General features: G+C 35.1%; 1 protein-coding gene across 1 annotated transcript in view; it reads right to left on the reverse strand.

Annotated features, from left to right (window-relative positions):
- LOC112947345 (LIM zinc-binding domain-containing Nebulette) overlaps positions 1-26,020 on the reverse strand; it is a 231,760-nt gene that overhangs the window by 28,534 nt on the left and 177,206 nt on the right. Inside the window, exon 5 of the mRNA XM_026039409.1 lies at positions 973-1,144. Coding sequence (XP_025895194.1) covers positions 973-1,144 — 172 coding nt within the window. The remainder of the gene's footprint in view (positions 1-972; positions 1,145-26,020) is intronic.

The raw sequence follows: 26,020 nt of genomic DNA on the forward strand, positions 1-26,020 counted from the left end.
GGTGTAAAATTCTACAACATGAGATACATCAAATACATGTAGCTCTGTGGAAATAGCAGACTGATAGAGGGGGAAATTGGTACGTCTGCAACATTTAAACCTTGGAAAACCATAGCTTTAATCTTTCTCCTCTGTGCAAAATGAAGATTATTGCAGATATTTTGGTCTTTCAAGAAGAAGGAGTATTCAAAAGCAAAGCAACAGTGATGACTATCCATATTTAAAAATTTACAAAGCAGATGACAATGTATTCCTTCCTGTTATTACTTCAGTCTTTATTAGAAGCTAGCACTGTACTAGCAGATCAATACAAGTTTCAAACTGAGAAGAGAGTGGATATAAATGTGGACATTAAAATTCCAAAAGAAATTTCAGAGTTATTATCAGAAATATATTATTATATATTATTCAGAAATTTATCTGCTCACTTACCTTTGCCTCCTCAGATATGGAAGTAATAAAATGAAGGGAAGCCTTCATGAGTAAATATCACATTCCTTTCGAGTTAATCTGCATTAAACTGTCAAGCTGATTTCTACCATTATCTCTTTTTAGGAACTGTTGCAAAATCTCTTAAATACAGTAATTCACTTTTTGAAACTGGATGCAGCTTTTAGAATGTTTTCATATTACAGTGTACTTTACATTTTCATATGGTTTGCAAGGCTAATTAATATCTRACAAAGTTTTTTCATTTTATTACTTGATTCCTAATATCCTCAGAACTGGCCATTTTGCAGGAGAATTTATTCTCTGATACATACTTGTTAAAAACGACACAAGAAGTAATTTACAGTGAAATAAAAAATAGCATACCCTGCCTGAAAAGTGTAAACAGCAATTTTACTGCATCTTCACAATTATAGGAAAGTAAAATGCAACCTACAAGTATTTTTCTGGTTATAATCCAGAAAACAAGCAAAGGTTTTCACATTCTCCATAGTGGGGAGGCAACATTATTTAACAACTTACCAACAATTATTCCAGGTCTTCTATCCATTTCAACTATATGTGGATGCACTCCTTTATATGCTGCATCACTTACAACTTGGGTGTTTTTCCGCACCCGCTCTGTTATAGGATCATCTACAACTGGAGTGAAACCTCTGCCCTTCGTCTTCTCAAAATCTTCATGGTATTTCACCTACAGAAACAAGAAAAATCATTTTTTCCCCAAGCTGCAATTGACAGTAAACGATTATTCCACACAACTATGCATACTTGTTTAATGAGGAACTCTTATTCTTTGRGTTTTGCACCATGATAGAACTGTTATACACATGAGATGGAAAAGACTTAGCAGGCCATCCAGTCTATCTCCTTGGCTTGATTTCTTCATATTTTGTTATCACATTTGCCTCTGCTTGGCATTGCCACTGAATTATGTGCTAGGTCACRTGGCAAATCATCAATCTACAGTCAGACAAACCATAAAAATAAAGGACAGGAAAGGTCCTGAAGAGATCCCCTGGTCTATTCTACTTTCTCTGAGACAGGATAGCTCCAAAATGATGTAGACAACTATGACTGTGGATAAAAATGTTCCAGGAGTTATAGTTCTTAAGAATGCTTAAATATTTTGACCAAGTTCACTGAGAATTCTGTTTTTATGTAATGTTTCATATAAACAGTACCTTTTTTTTCTTTTTCTCATGATTTACCTGGTTTTATAAACAGGTCTTAGGAAAAAAATTTAAGCTTCTTTTCAAAAAAAAAAAAAAAAAAAGAGAAAGTAGGAAGTGCTGTATTCCAAGTGTTGGAATAAAACTGGTATTAGTAAGAGTTATAAAGGTAATATCCCTAATTATGCATATTAAATTTTTAAATAGTCTTTATAATCAAAGATCTAAATTGACATACATTCTCACACAAGCAAATGCACGCAAACATTTCATTCCAAGACACAAGTCACACGAGAGCCAGGAACGTGCACAGGCACAAGGTGATGTGTGTCACCTAATCCAGCCAAACTGTGTGATGCTCAAATGAGGTGTATATTTTTTAAAGAAAAAGAAACAAACAAAAGAACAGACATTTAACTGTTAGAAAACTGTTTATTAGTATTTTGAAAATGTTCATTACAGTCATATGCAGTTAGCAAACACTCTTTCCCTCAACAAGCGTAAGAGGAAAAACATTCCTTCCAATCTTTAGCAGTTTCATTAGTTACCTATATTAGGCAAAATCCATTGGAAAGTCAAGTGCCATTCCTTAGATTAGTCTAGTTATAGGAAGAAGGTACCCTACCATTGAGATGTTGTTTTGTGTTTCTTTGACATGCCTTAGCTCAGGTGTGTCTAGAATCACACTACGTCTACCTTTCAGCTGCCTCTGATCACTGCTGTACTTGACCTGCAAAACAGCAACAACACCACACCTGAAGCTGTTGTTCATAGGAGACAGGATGGTGTGTACCACCCCATGCAATGGTATCCCATACAAAACACAATGCTCAACATTTTTTTTCTGGTTTCTTTCTTTATACTCATCTTCTAGTGATTTATTTTAAAGGGAAGATACAGATGGACTAATATAGTGGCAAGATCAAAGGCACATTTATTACCGCAATAGTTCCTTAAAAAATACCTGACTGTTAAAACTCATGACTTTTTTAATGACATACATGAAATAGTACATAGCTTACAAGTTAGAGTCAAGACAGTAAGAAAATATCACTCTGACTTCTCTTGGATCTCTTTAAAAAATATTTCTATAACTAAGGATAAGCTATCTTCTTATTAGCAAAACAGATCCAAATTCTCTCCCCAGCCTGCTTCCAGGTGAGAACCCTCGGGAACTGTCCTGGTAAAAGCAGAGTATTCTTTTGGCAGGTTTCATATTCATGCCTGACAGCTTGTTTTTTGCTAGCAGAAAAAAAGGAATGTATCTGGAATAAATCTGAATATGCCATGCTGTTCTCAAAGAGAATGGTTGGGCTCTGTGCTTGGTGTGTAGCAGTAGGTAGAGAAACTGCCAGGTTATAGTTTTCTTATTAGTTTTTTTTGGTGGCATTTTCCCTTGTTCCCTATTTGTACTGCCGCCTGCTACTTACACCACCACGGTAATAATTAAAAATAAATAAATACAATCATAAAAGCCAATCCTTTACTGTTTAATGTAATAGAATCTCTCTAAGACTACTCAGCTGACATGTGTGGCGTGTTGCAAAGTAGAACAGATGAATATATGATTCTATGACATTCTATGACATGAATTATTAAAAAAAAAAGATATCTGTAATTGTCATTTCCCTTGTTCTTTACTTCCTTATAATTTAATTCTAAAATCTGTGAACTAAAATTTGGTATGAAGAGACAAAGACTCTCGAAAGAAAAAGGACTGACCTCTAAACACTTTCTCCTTGAAAAATACTAGTTTCAACACATGCACTTACATTTTTTGTAAGAATAATCACGCAAATATGAACATTTTTGTTATCCCTAAGTGCAGGATATGCATTCAAAGGATAAAAAAAAAAATCCATTCAGTGGATGACGCAGCTGAATTCATTTGACACATCAGTTTTAAATGGAAAAGCATACCCTTGTTATACTCCTACACTGACTGAAAATCTGAATGACAAAAAGATTCAAACAACTTGCCGAGCTGATATTGTCTTGATTCTTCTTGACTCTCTCTATCTCAGGAGTGACACTCACAGCAGTAGCTTTGCCAGGCTGCTCTCTGTAGTGAACCTATTATTTAACAGAATAAAATGGTACATACCATTTCAGCTAAAGCAATAGCAAATTGCATTACATTAAAATGTATGATTTAAAAGGTCATCCAGGAAACAAATGAAAGCCTAAAATGCATTTGAAGTTTATTAAAGCTCATAAAACTTGATTCTTGAGGCATAACCTTGATTTCTTTCTGCATAGTCTTAATGTATTTGTGTGAATATATAYACACATAGGCACACAACAACACCTTGACATTTAACACACCAGTCTCTGCCAGTAGGTAGAAATACTTTATATTTGGAATGGGGCAAGCCACAAGTAACATAGTGAATTTAAGAAGAGCAAGTGAAAACCTCAGTTTCATCAATGCCTGMTTAAAATGCACATTTGCTCACTCACAGATATCCCATAAAGGATACCATCTAAAGGACACCATGTCCTAACATTTACATTCTGTGTATTTAAAGGTGATTTACCACAGTGGATGCAATACTTCAGATGATTGTGCATTGAGCCCAACTTCCTAAATTTCACTGTGTTTTTATTTAAATGCTCCTTCAGCTTAGAAACACCCTCTCTGTCACTTTCCATAGCTGGTAGCTGGTAGCACTTTCCACACTGGTAGCAATGATGCATTAAATAAATGCATCGTCAAGGCAGACCAGCATCTAAGGAAAGAAAAATGACAGGATGCAAGCACTCACTGATCAATCAGTCTGATGTTAACGTGGGTCCAAAATACTGGAAAGTCTGATATGGTATACRGTTATTTAATAATTTGAGATGCTTGGCTGATTTTTATCAGTCAAGATGCAAAATAAGTATTTCAATAAAAAGAAGAATGTTTTTATAAGATCTCATGACTCTACCACAAGCATAGCTGTGTTGACATACTATGCTTATAGGTCTGCAGTGCACTGTGGCATTAAAATGTATATTCTTCAAAAAACTGTCTCTCATGTGACCCAGGTCTGATATGCTCACATTCCAGTTGAAAATTAACATCTTATAAAGATGGTGATACACTGGCAAATGTATTAAAACTTACAAAATGACATTTGTGAAGGTCTTCACAATTCAAGTCTTAGTGTTTCTATTAAGATGTGAAATTATACAATCTTTGCCCAAAGCCATTCAATATTTTTTTTCAGTGACCTGAAAGAGAATTTAATCTTTTCAATAGAATTTGTACAACACAAAAGATGGTGAAAGGTAAACAATGATGATATTAGGCCAGTACATAAAGGTTTGGATCAGTTGGTAAGCAGCTCTTTTGAACACTAAGCATTTTAAGAGAGCTGGAAGCATCACCAGAAATACASGCACAGTCTAGCACATGCTTAATGTAGAGAGGTATTCAAGAGGTATTCTTGAAAATAAATTTGGAGAAAAATACAGAAAATATTCCAGAGAAATGTTGTGGCTATTTATAGGCCCCGAAGTACAAGTGCCAGTGGAAGTCCCAAGGAGAAAAGTGGCTCCCTCAAAGCTTTGGTCCCTCAGACTCATTAATAAGTATAACTCATTTYAAAAGGGCAATACAGGAAAAGTGTGCTCCAGAATTTCTTACCTTCGTCCATGTGCTCCTGAAAAGTATGATTTTATTATATTATTTTGGTCATTAAATACTACATTTTGCCAACAAAGTTACTGAGGAACCAGAAAGAGACAGGTTAAAGTGTAGCTATTTGAGTACAAATATAGCCAAMTGTATTTTTAAAAGGTTATTTTCACAAAAAGAAAGAAAGAAGTTAAGATTTCCTACAAAAATCCAAGACACGGAAAAACATTTCAAAAAAATTGCAGCCTTTTCTTTAATCAAGAATGTCCCACTTTACATGCCATTTCCTGAAAGACGTAATGGCTTCTCACAAGTGCTTCCTAGAAACAGTTTTCAAGTAATTCCATTAGGGAGTCTATGCTTAACTAAAGAAAAGACACAACTTCTGGAGGCACAACTTCATGCTTATCCTCTSTACCTAGAAATGATAGAAAGGATTAAATGAGAGCAACTTCCCATGCTGACATTCTCTTGATTCCTCTTGACTCTTTCAATCTCAGGGGTGACAGTCACAGGTGTAGCTCTGCAGAGCTGTTCTTTATACTGAACCTAGTAAACATGACATAAGATATTACACAGCAACTTCCAAGCAACCAAAACACATCCACTGTGCCAGAAATCATTACAGAGCACACTGCATTTAGCTAGAAAATATCATTTCTTGATAAACACACAGTACTTAGTACTTACCCTCTTGCAGTGCCCTCTAGTTCAGACAGTGAGATGATACTTCAACACATCACTCTCATTGACGTTAATCAAAGTGCAAGGCTAAGTTAATTGGTTAAATCAGCCTTTTGGGACAAAGAGAAACTAGCACAGACATCACAGACATATTCACAGAAGCACACAGAACACATTTAATACTGCAGAGAAGAGTGCAAGCAATGAATATGGTSCACACATTGCTAATATTCTTTTGGTTTTCCTTAACTCTCCTTAGTTCRGGTGGATCGGAAATAGCTGTTGCATGCTGAATTTCTTCCTTGTATTTAATCTGCATAATAAACATTGCAAACATTAGTACCTTAAAAGATTTGCAGACCAGAACTGAAACACAACAAGCATTTTGTAATCCTTCTCTTACACTTCAGTGTACGGCTAGAGCTACCAATGCTCCTGACTTGATCAGGAACAGTTATTTTTAATTTTTGAGTCRCTACACTCTTGAATGAATCCTGTTTGTTACGATGCAGCACAGAATGCRTATAACAAGCCTGGTATCTGAAGATTGCTATCATAGGAGAAAGTGTGATATGGGATTGTGGCTATCTTGATGAAGAACTTCTTCAATTACACTGTATAGTTATCAAAACTGTAATTCAAGGTAATGAGAAAGAGTGTCAAGTTAAGTGGATATGCTTCCAGAGAGAAAGGCATTATATTTTTTGGTTTTCCATATGCTATTTAATAGCACAATCTTGGAAAAATCTGTGTAATGTCTCTTTTTTACTGACTGTTACTAAATATCAGTGCAGCATTCAGTACATTGAGCTTCAGAATTTCTTCTCTAATATAAACAGTACTCATAGATCATGTCATTCTTTACAGTATTATGGAATGTTTTCTTGCCTTTTACAACAGTAATAAAACAGCATAAAATTCATAAAAACATTGAGAATTGTGCGTGTGCAGTGACACATATTAGATGGAAACATTTTTCATTAGCCAGACTCAAGGAAGTAAAGAATGGTAAGAACAAGGGAATAGCATAATGAATCAATTTGTATAGTTTTATATTTATATGGCAATCAAAACTCATTCTAAATARATCTTTAAGACTGCAAAATCCAGCACTCAAATATCAGAAAAAAATGGCACAATTAACTTCATCAATGAAGTTCCTAGTTCTATCCCTTGTGTAAATATGTTCCATACAGAGTTTTTAATATATATTTTATACTATATTTTTTCTGTTTAAGTGCTTTTTAATCTTCTTTTTCTATTATTAAAACTCTTTTTCTCAAGACAGTTCTGCCCCATTCAGCATATAGAGTCAATGGCCCTTACTTAGGAAGACACAGGATTATATAGCACTCACATTCAAAAGACAATTCTGATGGAATTATTTTTGTAAAAGAGAAMGCCAGAAAACATGGCTCAGTGTCATAGTATAAAATCATGGACTTAACGATTGTGTCATCTGGCCTACATGTAGGGACCTGAATTGGTGCTTTTCAGTATTGACTTTGTGACCTTCAATAATATTCCAATAATAATTTTTTTCTCTCAATCATATGCCTCCTCCAGGGGAGGCAACTTCTCAAGATTTACAAACCAAAAAAAAAATTAAATTAAAAAGAAGAGGAGAGAGGGTAATGCTGCACCAACACACTTTCCTTTGTGTGCCTTCATCTTAAACTCTCTTTGGTTTGTAGGATAGGGTCCTATCCTTTAGACTGACTGCCCAAACCCTTGAGAACAACCACACGTTGCTATCACTCGGGACACCTTCATTAAAGAACAAAAAAACATTTTGCCCAAGGGTTTCACAGACACATGCTGACAGCAAAGAGTGTCTCGGGTTCCATTTGAGCTGGGGAGGGAAGCACCCAGGCACAGGAGCACACCAGCCTGCCCACCCTTCTCCACAGCTGGCCTCTCTAATTGGGCCATGGCCAAGCCCTTCCACACTTTGGATTCCTCATCCCTAATCTCCTTTTCTCCCAATTCCATTCTACCAAAAGTCACTTCCTAGATAAATTTCAGCTTTTCTCTGAAACATAGTCATGCTGGAGATTGCCAATATTTTTGTAACACAGACAAAACAACTCTAGTCTCATTCTTGGAAACTGCTTTAGCTGACATGAAAAATAAAGTAAAAATAAAAGAAACAATGAGAACAGCTCAAAGCATGAACAAGAGAGGAAAATTTCAATCCAGACATCTGAGGATTGACAGAAGTACTAAGCTACTAACAACAGCATCTTTCAATAGAGACTATAAGCTAGGCTTAAAAATTGGTAGTGCTACCAGTCCTTAAAGTAATTTAAATGTGCTTTAAAAAGTTTGTTACTTTTGTTTTTGTTTTTACAAGGAAGTATCTAATCATCAGAAATGTTACGTCACTAACAAAGAATCATTCCAAAGGACAGCACAGAGCAAGGCCCAAACAGCTGACATGCAGCTGTGCAYGGCTTCTTGTCGTGCAAGTGTGTCTTAATATGAAACTGCTTGTCTGTCTGTTTCCAAGTTATGCCACGTACCTGAGGTAAAAGCATGTTCTACCTGTAGAAAACTCTGATTTTGATATTCTGTTTCAAGTTACCAGTTTAAGTGCCAAAGACAAGAGGTGCCAAAGACATAGAGAATTAATTTCAGAATATAATTTCAGAAGCAGTCCCATCAGATCCGCAGTTCAACTTGTCATCAGACCATCAAGAAGCACAAACCATTTACCAAGCACAAAGTTTGAGTGCATACATTTTTTGTCCTTCCTACAGTGTAAACTTCACCAAAGCCTGTGTAATACACTCAGGCTCCTGTAACTTTAAATATTTTCTTTTTGGTGATATTTTTATAAATTGCAAATTACAAGTGCAGTTCAGTCTTCCATGTTATGAAATARATTTCTTCTTTCTCACTCTTAAAAAAATAAAGCTCTATCACCAAATACTTGGTTAAATATTTATACCTAAATTCTGGTAGAATAGTATTYGAATTATATATATGGAAATAAGAGAGGAAAATGTGGAATTTTCAGTAAATAATCTACAAAAAAAATCTTGTTACATAAAGATAATTAATGTTAATAACACTTACCAAACTAATATTCTGCTGATTTTTCTTTACTCTTTCAATCTCTGGAGTCTCTTTTACAGCTGTACCAGCTCCTAGTTCCTTCTTATAAAACACCTTCATTCCCCCCGGAAGAAAAAAATGATTATGAGACTCTTAGCAATGCAAGTATAAGTTCTCATAATAGCACTGGGCGATTTTCCAAGTTTCAAATTGCTTTGACCATAAATCATGCTAAGAAAGGAAATACTTTAATTTTTCATAAATGAGATTAATTAGGCCAATTATCAATAACAGTAACAACACTGATTTTAAAAGTAATCCAGATAATCTATTACCACCCTTCAGACTGTTTTTAATATTTTGTAATGTTAAATGTTAAGAACAGAAATAACAATAAAATTTAGGTCATAATGTATAAACATTTACAAGTGCAGCTTCRTGATTGAGTAATCTCACTGACTTTGATATAATTACTTAAACATGTATGCACATGCAAGAGTTGACCTTTTTTAATCTTCAGATCTTAAGATATTCTGAGAGTGAATAATAATTATTATTTCTAATTTAACAAACTGGAAAATTGATATATTCGTAAGTAGCCATAAGAATCACAGCTACAATTCACATCATGCAATTTTAAATGTTGGGTTCAAGCCAGAAAGCTGTGGACTGCATCTAAAAACAAAGCTTACTTCTGAAAAGATACACATGCTACTTGCACAGTTCTCATGTCTATTGTTTCAATAAAGGATAAAAATCAAAGCTTGTCAATAGAATCAATCATCAAAGTTACAGGGACAATAAAGAGGAAACAGTATATAACTGCTCAACAAATTCCAAATGTGGCTGTAATTTAAATAATCATGAAGTACCAGTTGAGACAGCACAACTCCTAAGGAAATTTTATTTGAATTTCAGTATTTGGTGTCAAAGATGTCACCATTCCACTAAGTATTTATGAGCTTGCAGTTTAAAAACAAGCCTTTTCCTAGAGTTCATGAAACAAATCTCTATCACTTAATGTTTCTGCCTTTTTATAAACTGAAATTCATTTATCTTTCATTTAGTTTCTTATTTTTCTCCACAAACTTTAAACAACAACAACAAMAAAATAATTCTTAAAGCATTTCTCTTAGTTTCTTAAAATCCTTTGTAACCTATGGTAGCCAGGACTGCCAAATACTCTTTTCTTCTACTAGAGGTCCTCCTCTATTAAAAAATATTGGAGCAAGGAATTTTTCTGTGAAAGAAATGACTGTGAAGCAAAGATCCTATTGCAAATATTAGGCCAAAGCAGCTTGCAAGCTAAAAGCAGCACTGATTTTATCTGAAGAGCTTCTTCAGATAAACTTATTAGTCCCTCTAGAGCAGGAAAACACTTCAACCAAATTCAAAATAAAAACTCAGAAACCAAATAAGCTCATTGTCTTCTCTTCTCTATACGGGCACCAGCCCCCACTCTGTCTAAAAAAAAATACTGTACTGAAAAATAGCTTATTTGTAGCTAAGCTCTAAATTTTAGAGTGTCCTTAAGGATTACAATGAAGAGAAAGGGGAAAAAAATCTGTAACTGCTGATGAGTTCATATTATTATTGCTTTTAGACCTGCGATCTGTTTGAACACTCCTTCAAATGTTAGCCTGAAGCATGAAGGACTGGGGACAGACTAGCCTCAAGCATGGAGGAGAGGTTTTGGATGGGTAGGAGCTTGCTTGGCTGGAGAAGGGAGKTGATGGGTAGGAGTTTGCTTGGCAGTGGCTTTCAACTGCCTTCACAAAAATATAATAAAATAAAATAAAAATAATAAAAATACTGYTTTCAAATGCTCTTATCTGAGGAAGAAAAGGGGGAGATAACAGCAGGAAGAGACTGCCTGGGGTAGTCTTGGATACACCTTCGTCTGCCTCCATCTCCTTACCCTATAGTCTCTGGTTTTCCTAGCAAAGCCACAGCGCAGAGACTTCCAGTGAATCCCCTCAGAGGAAAGCTAACTGACCTTGCCCTCACATGGAGGAGAGAACTCCAAGATAAGGCACCAGATTTCTGTCAGATAATACTACAATATTTAATTTATATCCTGTCCTCTCAAATTAGGCTTAACTGGCAATACTGAACTTCACCCACCAGAAAACAGACACCCATCCCACAGACACAAAGTGGACRGACACTAACTTAGCCTTTGCTTCCACAGCCTCACCATCCTCTCCAATTTCCTCACCATCCTCTCTTCACTGTTACATTATAAGCATAACCAGAATTACCCAGGACAGAATTAATGGGCTCCACAAGGGAACAGAACTGGATACAGCAATCACATACTGGACAGACTTAGAAATCCAAGCTCGTGATTTACATTTAGGGGTAACCTGAAACTCASATCTAGCATAAAATTAGTATCTGTATAATATACAGATGTTATGCTGGAGATATCCAGAGTATTAGATATCTCCAGTATAATATAAAATCATTAGACAGATATATTTATGAAACTTGATCTATTCTAATTTTATACTAAGAATCCTAAGAATCCTGATGTGCTATACATGTGACAGGAAATAGATGGTAGATTTTATATGCCCAGTAGCAAACCTGTGATTGTTTGGGGTCTTTTTTAGTAATATATTTCCTGGGGTTTAAAAAAAAAAAACAACAACAACAAAAAAACCTAAAAAAAACTTCAATCAAAAATAACCATGGCTTGGTAAGGAGGTGTAAGTGSTTTAGCAGTGCTAAGCAACAGTGTCTCACCTACAAAAGTTGGGTATTTTTTTCCCTGCAAGACATGAGTGATACAGCCTATGCTAGGAAAATTATGTAAATGTTTCGAAAGGATATTTACTCATAGATTCCTTATTTCATGCTGAGGTACAGGAGAGASTATTTAAATTGAACAAATCTGAAAAGTTGCAAGTAAATGGAGAAGTGCCATTACTCACGGAACTGATGTTTTTCTGAGTACTTTTAATCCTCTCCATCTCTGGAGTGTCTGGGACAGTAGAATAGTTACAGAGCATCTTCTCTGCTTCATCTTTGTACATTTTCTGAAAAAGAATTTTAAAATACACAAGTCCTATTTTCTTAGGGCTTGGAATATCCAAAATGCAACAAAAATTGCTAATTATTGATGAGCCTCAGCAGCCCTCCATGGTGTGTATTTCACCCTGTCTCTTAATGACATCACTGTCCTGTGTCCAACAGCCAAGGACAATGAAGAGAAAATATTTATGCATCCACACACACACACACAAAATATATATATACATATATATATAGCTTTTTCCCATTAGGTAATATAAAAACACCGATAAGTAGATATAAACAATTGAAGTATGCATGACTTGAYAGGCCTAAATAAAAATCACTAAGATTCTCCCTACACGTAAATTCATTTAAAGCAACTATGAAAGCCCCCACCAGAACCAGAAAAGAAGCATTTTGAGCAATATCAATGACACATTGTTACACAAAATYAAAACATTCAGTCTTTGTTCTGTGTGTACCTGACTTGCTATTTCTGAAGCCCTTTTGACCCGCTGGATCTCAGGAGTATAAGGGCCAACTTGCATCCCTTTTCCTATAATTTCAGTCTCCAGATCCTTTTTATATTCCTTCTATCAAAAAAAAAGAAAAAACAAAATTACTAAATACGCAACACAACTAATTCTACAACAATTTGTTCATACTGTCATCAAAACTATTCTGATAACACTGATCAGATTCCAAGAGAATTGCTGCAATATCTGCAATCTATTTTTTTGTTGCTGTGCACCACCAACTTATTTTTATTCCAAACTTGTTTAGGATTTTTCTTTTCTTTGGCATTGTGTTTTACTTCAAAATTAATCTTATAGATCAATTTTATACCCACCTGGCTTGCAATTTCAGAAGCTTTCTTGGCTCGTTGTATTTCAGGGGTGTCCATGCCCACTTCCATTCCCTTTCCTTTAATTTCATTCTCCAAGTCTTTCTTGTATTCTTTCTATTAACAACGACATAGGCAATACTCAGGTGTTTGACAGCCAAATCTTTATATGGATCCTACATTAATCCCTGCAGCTCCATTGAACAGTATCCATAAAACACGAAATAACTCTTGTATCAATGGCATTCTTTTTGTGAGATCCAGCTACAAGACCTCCTGGTCAAAAAGTTCTTTTCACAGATAGCTTGATTCAAAATTCACACGGCCTTTCACATAAACTAGTCTTTCCAGCTTCAGATGAGATTAATGAGACTTTCTCACTCAGCTGTGTTTTGTGAGACTGAGGCCACAAGGCGTTTAGTATCTCTCTAACTCTGAGCATCATTTGCCTTTTCCCAGACAAGCAGCTGCTATTCAGACCTAAAAGCAGTAGGGCCTGCAGCTACAGAAGACATTGGAGGCCAGGTGTTTTTAGTAAGAAAAAYGTGCAACTTCTAAAGATGATGAGGTTTGAAACTCTGGGAGCTCTTGGGTTTTTCCTGCATAAGGATTGGGCAACTTTAGACTCCAAATAGGTCACAGACTAGAAACCTGTGCTACTGCGACAGTCTAAATTTGCCACCATGCAAAATTCTTGATCAAATTAATCCATCGCATTCTGTCAAATGGAAACTTTTCTCCAGATACAGTACTCACAATGCTTGCAATTTCAGAAGCTTTCTTCACTCGTTTTATCTCAGGAGTATCTGGGCCAACTTGCATGCCCTTCCCCTTAATTTCAGTCTCCAGGTCTTTCTTGTATTGTTTCTGTGAACATAAAACTTTAAACTATAGATTCACAATAACTAGAAAGTAATACGTATTTTTTTTTTGCACCAGAGATGCAATTTTAGTGTCATGATCTTGAGTCTACAAAAGAAACTCAAGTTGAGAGTCACTGGCAAGAATCTTGGCAAGTTTTTACAATGAAAACACATAACAAACCATASGAGCAAAACTTCAGGATATATTCATCGAATGTGCAAAACTCTACCAATGACTGTTAAATCTGGCAGAAAGGAAGAAGGAATCAGTCTGCCAAGCTTGCTGTAATTATCCTCTAAAGAAAAGGAGCAATCCAGCTTTGTAGAATGTAGTGTAATAAGCTGGTACTTGGTGTCTGCCTAATTCAAACACATTTTACTTTAAGAAAATATTTTATTTATGAAAAGACTACATATTAGAAATTTAATACTGTACAGAATTGTTTCCAGTGAACTCACAGAGCAGGAAGTTGTAATTTATTCATTTAATAGGTCTTTCCTGAACCACAGCCATTAGACAAGTGGCAGCACTCATCCATGATTGCTGCTTTTTCCTCACAATATAAATTATAAATAACCAATAATGAGGAAATCAAATGAATATTTCATCTTCAGTGTACCCAAGCAAAAATATATTTCTTATTTATCATTAAATGATATTAAAATGTAATCCTGAAACATTGTATACAATCACACTTTTTACATATATTAAAAAAAAGATTATGTTCTCAGGCACTGCTACTTCTGCTACTATAGTACTAAATATTTCTTTAGGTACAACTAAACTTGTATCTGCTGAATAYAGGTACTTTTTGCAAAATAAATATATATGATTAAAATATTTTCTTCTTACTTTTCTTGCTAACTATCTTTACAAGTTACACATAATATAAAAAGAGGGAAAATATACTTCTATTCTTTACAATAGCCTGACCACTTGTTGCATAAAGCAAAAAGAACCACAGCAAAAAAGATTGAAAGYTTTCCATATTTGTCTCACTGTGATGAGAGTATTAGCAGGACAAAATTATTCCTTACTTTTCTAACCACTGGTTTTTTTTTTTTCAGAAAACATTAATTAACATAGGAGATGAGGTTATCTCACACATCTTTCACACACCTGCAGAAAGGCAAGCACTCCCTCCTAGCTTCCTATTATATATAAATAAATATATACAAAATATTAAGGAAAAATTATTTGCAAAGAACCATGAGCACAAGAAARCCTCTTTCTTCATGTCAGCTCTACTTTTGGAAGAAAGATTTCACAAGCAAAATAAACTGTTCAGATAAAAGTTCTGTGAGATATCTGACAGTCATTACTGATATTTATTTTCAAAAATATGTGTATAATTCCAAAAAGCTGGAAAATATTTGTCTTTTCTTTAAAAATCCATTGACAGTTWACTCTTTTCCCACTATAGTATTAATTATGCTAGCTGAACAAACTAAGTTGCAAAACAAACCTAATTTTATATGCCCCATCTACTAATCTCACTAACAATTTCAGATGATATTTTACTGCTCTGAAAGCTTTTCTATATTCTTAATGGAAAATAGAATTAGCATTAGTTTCAACACATAGATACAACATTGTGAGTAATATATAAAAAAAGAATATTTTCCATAGAATATACCATAAAAAGTAAACTTCCTGTGACATCAATAACCTTGACTAGTGTAACATACCTCATTTAGTATCTGAGCTGCATTTTTCACTCTAATCAAATCTGGCGTGTCTTCAAACACTGTCATTCCTTTTCCTTTTATCCCCTCTTCCAAATCTTTTCTATATTCTTTCTAAGAAGTTAAAAAAAAACATTTTTCCACTTAATGTTTAATCCAAGATCTTGAAAAGAAATGCTACTTACTGAATATCTGAAGGGTCTCTTTGAAACTTCCATGAAATATGAATTAACTGAAATACAGGTTTCAGAGCTAAAATAGAATTGGAAATCATCGAATCAAAAGGTACAATGTTCCAAAAGTGAAAGGGTTTTAATGTAGCCATGTCTGTCCTGTTGTGCTTTTGAAAAATATTATTCCATTTCTGTATAGTGCTATTGTTTAGGGACCTCAGCTGCATATCTGCAGAAATTTTGATTGCAATAGCATTTGCTTTTACACRACCAACGTCTGCTCTGCTGCAGTTTTTACCTCTGTTCCACTAATGGCTTCAGAGTCAAGATGTATGCACTAAACTCTGTGCTAGGATCTGTTAAACTGTTTGCTAAACCATGATTTAGAWGCAATATTCCTGCTATCTCCCTTATGTTCTCCTTAGACGCTGCACTTAGATAAGATCCATCATTTAGTAGATGCAACCTGCAGAATACAGAAGTGTTCAGTATAAAATGAAAAGCACAGTAGAMTCTGCCTGCAGATTTCTGATTCTTCCTCTTCTCCATTCCTAGAGAGGTGATGTAGYCCTACTGAAGTGAAATATATTTAAGGATTTTTAATTACTCTTCCTAACTCTGAATTTTTGTTAGTCCTTTCATTTTTTTCTTAAGCAAAGGCAAATTGTACAGAAATTGGATTTATAAAAGCATGAATTAAAGATATAATAATGTATTAAATTTCATAGGAAATAGGGAGAACCTTCGCCTTCTTTAAGCTTTCTACTTAAACAGCAGAAAACTAGGTATATTTGAAGTAGCTTATCTCTTCACCATCATAAGCATTTTCTACAATAAGCAGGAAACTTCTGCTAATTTAGAGAAAATTTAAAATCAATTCTCTCTTCTGCAGGAGTTGTAATTACAGAGAAAATGGTTCTTGCTGTTTAAAACATGAAATATTGGTAGAATTCTCTRGAGTGAGAGGTCAACAGAAGAAGCTGTGACATAGATGACACTTAAAAATAAAAAAAAAAAAAATTGAAAAAGCATTCAATTTTAAATAACTCCAAGTTTGCCTTCTTGACTAATGGGATATCTATTTAAAGTTCATGATTGAACTTCATACAAAAAACACTGTACTACATCCTTGACTGTAAAGAAAGAAATTCTTTTCCCACATCTTGAAAAAATAATACTTAATCTGACCTCTGTAATCTTCCATTTTTGAATCTGTTCCTTGAATACAGATATAACATAATCTGAATTTTTCATTTCCATTTCCTCATATTATTCCCCTTTGACTCCCAGATAAGGATTAGTCCCTAAATGGTGAGGTATAAACCTTAAAGAGGTAAAAAAAAAAAAAAAAAAAAGCTTCATACACACAGCCCTCCATGAAACTATCTCAAAATTTTTCAAAGGTATAGATTTATAATACATCTACAAGTACACACTAACCATGGACCTTCAGCATGCAGCAAGATTAGGTTGAATGCAAATACCTGCAGATTTTTTTCCCAGACAAGAGGCAAAAATGAGAAATATGGGAGTTTTGTATGCACAGAATGGTACTGTAATAGACGAGACTTAGCTTGAGACTTGTCTGACAGACAAGATTCTCAGAACAATTTATTTATTAGAAGATGAATAGTAAAGAAATATTTGAAAAGAGACTTTTTTTTCCTTATGAAATCTAGCATAAGCTTGGATAAGTTATTTAAAGAAAAAAGAAAGCAACATCCAAAGTAGGTCAGGGGGTTTTATAATTCTGCCATCCTTAATTTCATCTATTTGCATTGCAGCAAAACCGTCATTTCTTAATAACATAAATACAAGCAAGATACTGTTGCATCTCAAATTCAAAGGGATTATATTTGGCAACTCAGGCTTTTTATTTTTTAACTATGAACTTTGATTTTTTAACTATTCTTTTTCTAATCTATTTGTTCCTAAATTTGGTCAAATAATAAACTTTATGTATGGAAGCAACCAATACTCCAAAATGAACATGAAAAGAGTTGTGAAAGATTATGTAAAGGTAAAAGACTAAAGACAAAAAAGATTCTGAGTCACTGACAAAATGTTCTAGCATTCACATATATTATAAACCATTATTTCAATGTATAAGAAGAAGCTTCCCGTCACTCTCAGTAATGATTTAATTTATAATGCGTTCAACCTAAGAACCTTTGGAGAAAAAGAAACAGTTGGCATCAGAAAATTGGCAGCTTCTAATAAAATATGCTTAAAGCAAACAGTGTAATTTACTGTTCAGATATACATAATGGAATTCTGGTTTTCCTTATTTTCACTCATAACATGTGTGACAGATTATTATTTCAATTAAAATAGTTAAGAAAAAGTGACCTACACAACGCTCATGGCATCTATTTACAACACAGCATCAAAAACATGAAATAATTACTCAAAAAGAAAAACTGCCATCTGGATACAAACTAAAATCCTCCTTTGTACCCCCTCATTTAGTTGGAAAGCAAACTCCTGKCCCTCTCCAAAACTCTATCAAACAGATGTCTTTTGCAGCATGCCTGGAAGGTCACCAAATTTGGTCTATTCAAGCCCGAGGGAGGAACAAATTCCAAAACTGAGGCCCTCACAGAGAATGTCAGGGCAACAATCCATTTTCTTTACAGAATCATCTGATTTGTTCAGTTAACTCTGTTTTTCTGGTTCAGGTGTGTTGAACTTGATCATTTCCTTATGGTTATAAATCTTGAGAAAATATTGATTCTTGCTACAGGATTATGTGGAATATGAAATGACACATTTTATTCCTGAAGTCACTTTCTATTTAGCTACAACATTAAACGTAAATTGCTCAGCATTCAATAATGATCCTGCTTATTGCCCATTTACATTTTAGTAAAAGCAAAAATAAATTAAAATTCTCTACCTCTTTCAGAAGGTTAGTGACTTGCTTTATATGCAAGAACTCTGGGGTTTTGTCTAAATCCATTGAGGGTCTTCCCTTGAGGCTTTCTTCAAAATCCTTGCGATACATTTTCTATTGAAACAAAACAACAGTTGGTGGCATATGCAAGTGCATTTCCAAACATATTTCTGAAAAACACTGTCAACAGACAGAGAAATGAGTGATTCTATATATTATCACATTAGTTAGTACTACTCATTAACTACTCATTCTATTAACTTTATATATACCATTATTTATTAACATTATACATCTATCTATATATATMCATACATATAAATATACATGCTGTTTCTGAAGAGAATGTTTAGCAAGTAGATTTACTTAGAATAGAGAAGACATGATACATAACTGATGTTGTATGATATGTGGTACAGCATACATGATAATGGTTTTTAGATGTATAAAAGTTTGCTACCAAGAGAATGTAATCTGTTCTCCACATCAGATAAGAAAAGTAAGGGACTCAAACTGCAGCAAGTGAGATGTAGGGAAAAGCTCTTCCATAGCACAACTAGTGAAGCACTAGGCTAGACTGTCTGGGAGCTCATGAAGTTTTTCACCTTGGAAGATTTTAAATTCGAAAAGCACGGCCAGAATTGGTTTAGGATAGCTGATGCTGGTCTGGAGCCAGGGAGCAGTCCTTCTCCACTGACGAGGCAAGAGACTATTGCAGTTAAGACATGGGGCTAGATTGGCTCTGCAGTTTCACTCCCTTCTTCACCTAAGCGGGAATTAGGAGCAAAGGAATCTGGTCTTCTCCCTTGCTTCCATCCCATAAAGCTTCCCACCATGCTCTCCCCAGCACTAGCCGACAGGGAAGAGCTCAGAGAAAGAGAAGGAGCAACCCGGAAACCACTGATGTGATTTCCCCCACACTGTATCATAGACCTGTGGAGAGCAAGCCTGTGTTGTCTTACCCATGATCTCCCCTAGCTTTTCAGTCCAATATCATCCTGCCTCTTCAAGCAAGGGGGCTGGGTAAAGAGTCCTTGGGAAAAAAAAGTTAGTAATCTCTGATGGAGATGACCTTTTGAGCTTCTTCCCAATTCTCATTTAAGTGATGCGATACAACATCAATCTCTGACAAGTGTTAGCACCAATAGCTGTTAGACAAATAATTGATTTGATGGAAGAACTGTGCAATAGAATACAAAGGAGAACTACTCAGTGCTAATTGTTTCCTATCCTCAATTTATAAAACCTTTAAGAGCTGCCTCAGTCATCATCTTAACACTGTTAACCTCTCTGGTGATTTGAATTTTGCTAGTCCAAGCACACRTTTTACTAACCTCACTTTGCATCTTTTGAGCCTCCTTTGAAGCTTGATACATGGGGGTATCCACAAACTCCAGCATTGACCTGCCTTTAGATTTTTCATAATTCTCCTTGTATTTGACCTAGAAAAAAGAAAATAAATATTGTTAACAGCTAAGAGTATGTGAGATACGATGACTGTTATGGTTTCCAAAAAAAAAAGTCTCTTTTAGGCAAACTCCTTAGAGATTTTGACTTAGAAGATTCCTCCCAAGTTTAACCTGTTGGAGGAACAGGGTAGCTAGACCAGAAAAAAAGTCCTTCACAATCATTTACTCCTTTGGTTAAGAGTGGCAGACTTAATATGACAAACTTAGAAGGAGTTAACCCAGGAGTGAGAAACATCAACTATGACCCTTAAACTAACTGCATGATCTGCTTTTCAGGCTTCATAGCACCGGTCTGAAACACACTCTTGTTTGCACCCGTGGAAGGAGAAAGGAAAGTTGGCTCCGGATCTACTCAGTTGGGTGTGGACTTCCTTGCAGGTCACAGATACATCCCTAAAACTGGCAGCAAAATCACACTGAAGGAGAGAGATTCAAGACACTAACATACCTCTTCATGCTAACCCACAAAGCAAAAACACTTTGTTTGGAAGTCTAGAGAAGCCTTTAAACTCATTCATTCACGGCCTTTTGATTAAGATACTGTGTGACCATGGGCAAACATATTTATCCTCATCAATCAAAGAGTAATATGATGGAATATTCTACACAAGCCATAAAAGAAAACAAATAGCTACAAATCAAAACATGACATTCAGAGTGTCTGATGTCATTTTAATTTATTTGCCTCTTCAGAAACACTGATGTCTGAATTTGAGAAATGTGTGAAGAATCTCTTTTATTGCCAAGCTTCTGCACTGGATTCTGATCCTGCAAAAACACTCTTCTCTCTCCCCCTGGGGTGCTTCTGATTGAATATGCATTGCACATCACAGTAATTTATCACGCAATTTTGTGCCTGATCACTGCAATCACTGCAAGAATGCTGCATTTTTCTCACTGCAAGATTTATTTATGATTGTGTATACCTGACTGGGAAGCACCACATTTCTTTGTGATGCATTTGTTCAGCTGTATCCCGGGTGAAATGATGGAAGCCCTTGCTTTGCATAAATGATTCCTATATTCATATTGAAATTAAAAAACATCCAAGAATATTTTACAAACAAAATCCAGAAGAGCTGAAATTTAAATACCATTTAAAATAACTATGGGAGAAATAGCATAAAATAAAGCATGTCTTAGTTCCACACTTCAGGAGTTCTAAGACTGATTTTGAATTTAAAATACCTTATTTTTCTAAAAAAAAAAAAAAAGTATAATGTGATTGAAAGAAAAAAAAGATACGATAAAAATATTACAAATTCCAAGAGAAAACACTTCTCTATAGAAAATTCAAATGTTTCCTTTGCAAAAAAAAAAAAAAAAAGAATATATATTATATATTTACATTTGGAGTACATAGGACCACATGTTATGGTCTCTATTTGCCTCCTAGTGGAAGTAATTATAAATGTCACACAAAAAAATAGCTTCTGCAGTGGAAATGAACTAAACTTGCCTCCATCTACAGATACTGACTTCACATTTTTACTGCATTGTTTAATTAATGGAATTTTAAAAATTAAAAATGTAAAATGAAATGAGGGAAATTGCACATATTTTTACTAGTCTACCTTGCAGCATCAGATGTTTCTAAAGTCTTATTCACATTGTTTTGTAAAATCAAATACATCTAATTTCCTTTTTTTTTTTCTCAGCTTGAAATCCATTGGAATCTGAACAGTGCATAGAACAACTGATTTAAAAGTTGCAAAGGGATGCAATTAAAATAGATAAGGGAAAGGTCAGATCTGAGGAAAAAAGTGAAAAATGAGATTTCTATAGTCAACAACAGTTATCAGAGACTTCGGGGACCTGCAAAGCACTCAGCAGGAAAAAACATCCACCAATGAGCAGTCTTAGGGAGAACCCATATTTTTATCCTATCTAAGATGACATACAGATGAATTCCATTCTGAGGACAGTAACTTAATCAGCAAAAAATATTGCATGTTCTTATGTTATCTAAGGAAACTACAATTAGGCCAGACAAAATACAGTGTCCATAATAGGCAGCGACTCAGGATAAGCTGTAGACCACTTACAAGGGCTCACGTCCTCTGCTTTCTGCTGACAGCAACCAGCCCTCCTTCCTACTACCACCACCCCCTCACATGTTTCCACAGCACTGTTGCAGCCTTTCTCTGGTTCTTGGAGTCAAAAACCCAAATATACTTGGTAAATGTAGCTGAGCAGCCTACTAACACGGGGCATGTTGCAGAGAAACTTCAGTGTTGCACAGAAGCCAGAAGTGGTCCCACATATTCCTTCCCTCACACTGCAGTCCTACCACCTCTTACCCCTGGGACCCTCGAGGCCCATCTCCTGCTACCTGGTAGGAAGAGGGTTGTGCCCATAACATGATCCAGTATAGGAAGCATATTTAGAGGGAAAGAGAAGTTTTAGACAAGGATGGTCTGTGGAAAAAAATCACTTGAAAGGCTGTTTATGCAAGAGCTCCAGATGTAAAGCAGGTRTAATGGTCACTTCAGTGAAATGTTTGGAGACCTGCACATGAAAGGCAATATAAAAGGCTGTAGGCAAAACAGGATTTGCAAGGTAAGTAGTAGAATAGGTCARCGAAGAAAAAACAGGCAAGTTTTCACATATATAAGAAGAAATACTCATGTTCGAGAAGCCTAAGCGATTCTTCCCCATTATATTCATCATTCCAATAAAAGAATTTGCTTTCTCTAAAAGTTATTTCTTTCTTCAGTGAGACCCAGGAACAAGTATCAAAAATTCATGTCTTCTACAGTAACTATCTATACTGCATTTCTTACTAGAGATAGCTTTCAGACTAGCCAAAGATATTCATTGTAAGGGCAACTTACATCACTATGCATTTTGCTGATATTTAAGGCATGGTTTAAGTAGAGCAGATTTGGTAGTTCGGAGGATGGATCATGTAGGCTGTCCAAATCCTTCTTGTAATTCACCTGGAATGATAACTTAGATTAGATAAAATAAAGTTTTATAAAATCACAGCTTTTTACAACTGTATGTGCTCCCAGAAACATGAAGTGCCTGCCTGAATAATCTTCMTTAGCCACGAGATGGTGCTCGTTTACCACTAGTTTGGGGAAAAAAAGATCAGGACAGGATTTTTTTCTTTTTTCTCTTATTTGGTAGCTACTCAAATCTTTCCTCAAAAACAATTCTTACAACAACAAAAATCATACTTTATATGACTTTTCAGATTAAAAAGGAACTAAGAGCACAATATTATTTCTATTATTTTTTATTTTCAAATATTTTTTTCCTGTTTGCCTACAGTAGAATTCTTTCACACTTTTGACAGCTAGAGGCCCATCTTTACCAAAAAAATACACTGTCCAACTCCCCTGCAACATGAAAAGTGCTTACCTAAGCAGGATGATAAATCTTTCACACCRATACATTTATTCACCTTCAGTCTTTTTTCATGCTATGCACCAATTCAGGTGGATTTCAAATCAACATTTTTATTTTACATATTTTTAATAAAATAATGTCTATTTGTACCATTTTTTTTCAAACCAAATATGATTTTTTTTTTTAACTATATGTTCAGATTTGGGAACCAATTCACATTCTTTTGGAGCCTTCCCGAAGTTGACCCTGCTCCCTCAGGTTGTAGCCAGAAACGAAGACCTACAGAAGGGTCACCGCTAGGGTATCTGGGATCACTAACTCAAAGAAGAGCTCACACTTTTAATATTAGATACACCACTAAATATATCATCCTAACAGGTAACAGTAAGTTTTGCTCAATCTTACTGCAGCAGTAGGAATCCACACAGTACCAGTTAGCTGCAGTACTTTGTAATATCATCTGGAAAATCAACAGGCAAAAGGAAGTCTCTCACCCTAACGTCCTTCTRCAACCAAGGGAGAGAAACAGGCCCTTTGCTCATCTGAAGACAGGCAGGAAGGATGGGTCAGATGAATTGCCTTCTAAGACCTGACTGTTTTTTTTCCTCGAATACCAGGAGAAAGAGTATAAGGTGACTAGCTGAGAGAAAGCTGTTATACCTTTTGACACAAAGTTAAGTGAGATGAATCTCATCTAAAAAGGTCATGAAAAATGCCGTAGGCCTTTGGAGAAGACCTTTATCAGCAGCAGTGAAAGTGGATAACATATTGTCCCTGCTACAGAGACACAGGGCACTACAGAGAACTGATGCTTTCAGTAAATCCTAAAATGTACAAAGTATTTCTGCTCGAGAATAAAGGTTAAGTTTCTTAGGATGTAAATATGTGTAAAACACAAAGCAAATTCACTTACATCACTTGCCAAGGTGGATGCAATCTGTGCTTGCTTGAAGGAAACACTGTCAAGAGGATTGTACTGGTGGTTCTTCATTTCCTTACTGAACTGCTCTTTGTATTTCACCTTCCATCAGAACAAACATATTTGATGTTAACACGTAGTACTAGAAGAAGGCACAGAGAATTCAGGCTACAAAGGGCTTATTAAAGTCAATTGCTTTATCCACAAATTCTTAAACACTAATGTTTAAAGAAGCTCAGTTTAGCCACACCTGTGACTGTTTTGTGCTGGTTTCAAAGTAATTTTCACATAATTGGATTTTACTGCATAAAAAATATTTTTAAGATTGCTATATGCAAAGAAACAGAAACAAAACCATATGACTCACCTGAGTAATCATAATAAACCAGAACTTAATTCTTTGACTAGTATTAATAATCTCATGACAGAATCATTCAATTAATAATTAATGTCAAAATGTGTTTTTAGCAAAAACAACAACAAAAAAGAAAATACTTGTAAAATATATCATTTGTTGCATATTTTTCATTCACTTCTACAATCCCAGTTCACTGGTTTCCTCATATAAGGTCACCTGTGGAGTGCAAGACTGTCCCCAGAGCTGCCACCCTATATCTAATGTTGCCACAAATTTCCCATGAGATCCTCTGGGAATCCCTCTGTAGCACAGTTCCCTCTTAGGGACAATGGCCATCTCATTACAGCCCTGGAAAGTAAATGCTGCATGCTATCACTCCCACTGTCTTTCCTTTTTTTAAAAAAAAAAAAAAAAAAAAAAAAAAAAAAAAAAGTGGGTAAGATGTGCAAGGGTAGGCAAGCAATATTTGTGTAGTGACATTGAAAGCAGATAAAGCAGAAAAAAATCTATAAAACATGCTCAGGAACTGAACTGAGAATCTGTTAAGTTGAAACTGAGAAAACAGTAAATCTCCCTCCTTGACCTTTACAGTGCATGATCATCAAACATCTGGAGACTTTGCACACATGCTGTGCTCCTTTCCAACAGCTGGATATAAAGGAGGAGAATAAAGTTCAGTCTGAATTATGCCACTTTCATGAATGTTAGTCAGACACCTGATATCTGAGCCTATGCATCATCCATTATAATTTGCTACGCTCTGCACTAAATAAATATGCAGCTTTTTTTTCCGTATTCCTTTTTTTTCTCTATTCCCACGTGAATGCCTGATAAAGTGGTTAGACTACCTCAAACATTCTCCTGCAAAAATTGTTTTTTTCCTCAGCTTTAGTTGTGGGAAGATCTTTATTTTTTAGTTCCTCCTCACTACAAAAGATTTTCAACGTGGTTTAGCTTACGAAATCTCATTATACTTAGCCACAATGCACAACATTTCATTAATCAAGATGATAAGAATTCCAAAAATAGGCCACCCAAAGAGAAGCTAACTATATATGTTCAAGAGTAACATTACAATTCCAGCACTTGCATCGATTTTCAAAGGTATGAAATTCTAAAACATAACTTTGAAAGAGAAACTTCTACAAGAATACGATGAACTTCACAATCTTTTAGAATAACTCTAGAAAAGAGTATCTGGTAGATTCATCTGGTTCATATGCTTTGATATTTGTCTTGGCTTTGGATCAATTGCAAGCTCATAGATCTGAATACAAAGACACTGCCTTTGTCAAGGGCAAATCCATCTTTTGTACCAGCAAAGGAATAACTTAGAGGGCTTTTCTCTTTTAAAAGGTGTGTTCAGAACTTGTCTTCTAATAAAAACCAGGCAATCCTGGAATATCCAATTCAGAAAGCCTCCAAAAAGAAGGATCAAATCAACATGGTGATTAAAAT

Source organism: Nothoprocta perdicaria, unplaced genomic scaffold (genome assembly GCF_003342845.1).
Source record: "Nothoprocta perdicaria isolate Ctin4 unplaced genomic scaffold, notPer1 scaffold_23, whole genome shotgun sequence".
Classification (NCBI taxonomy): domain Eukaryota; kingdom Metazoa; phylum Chordata; class Aves; order Tinamiformes; family Tinamidae; genus Nothoprocta; species Nothoprocta perdicaria.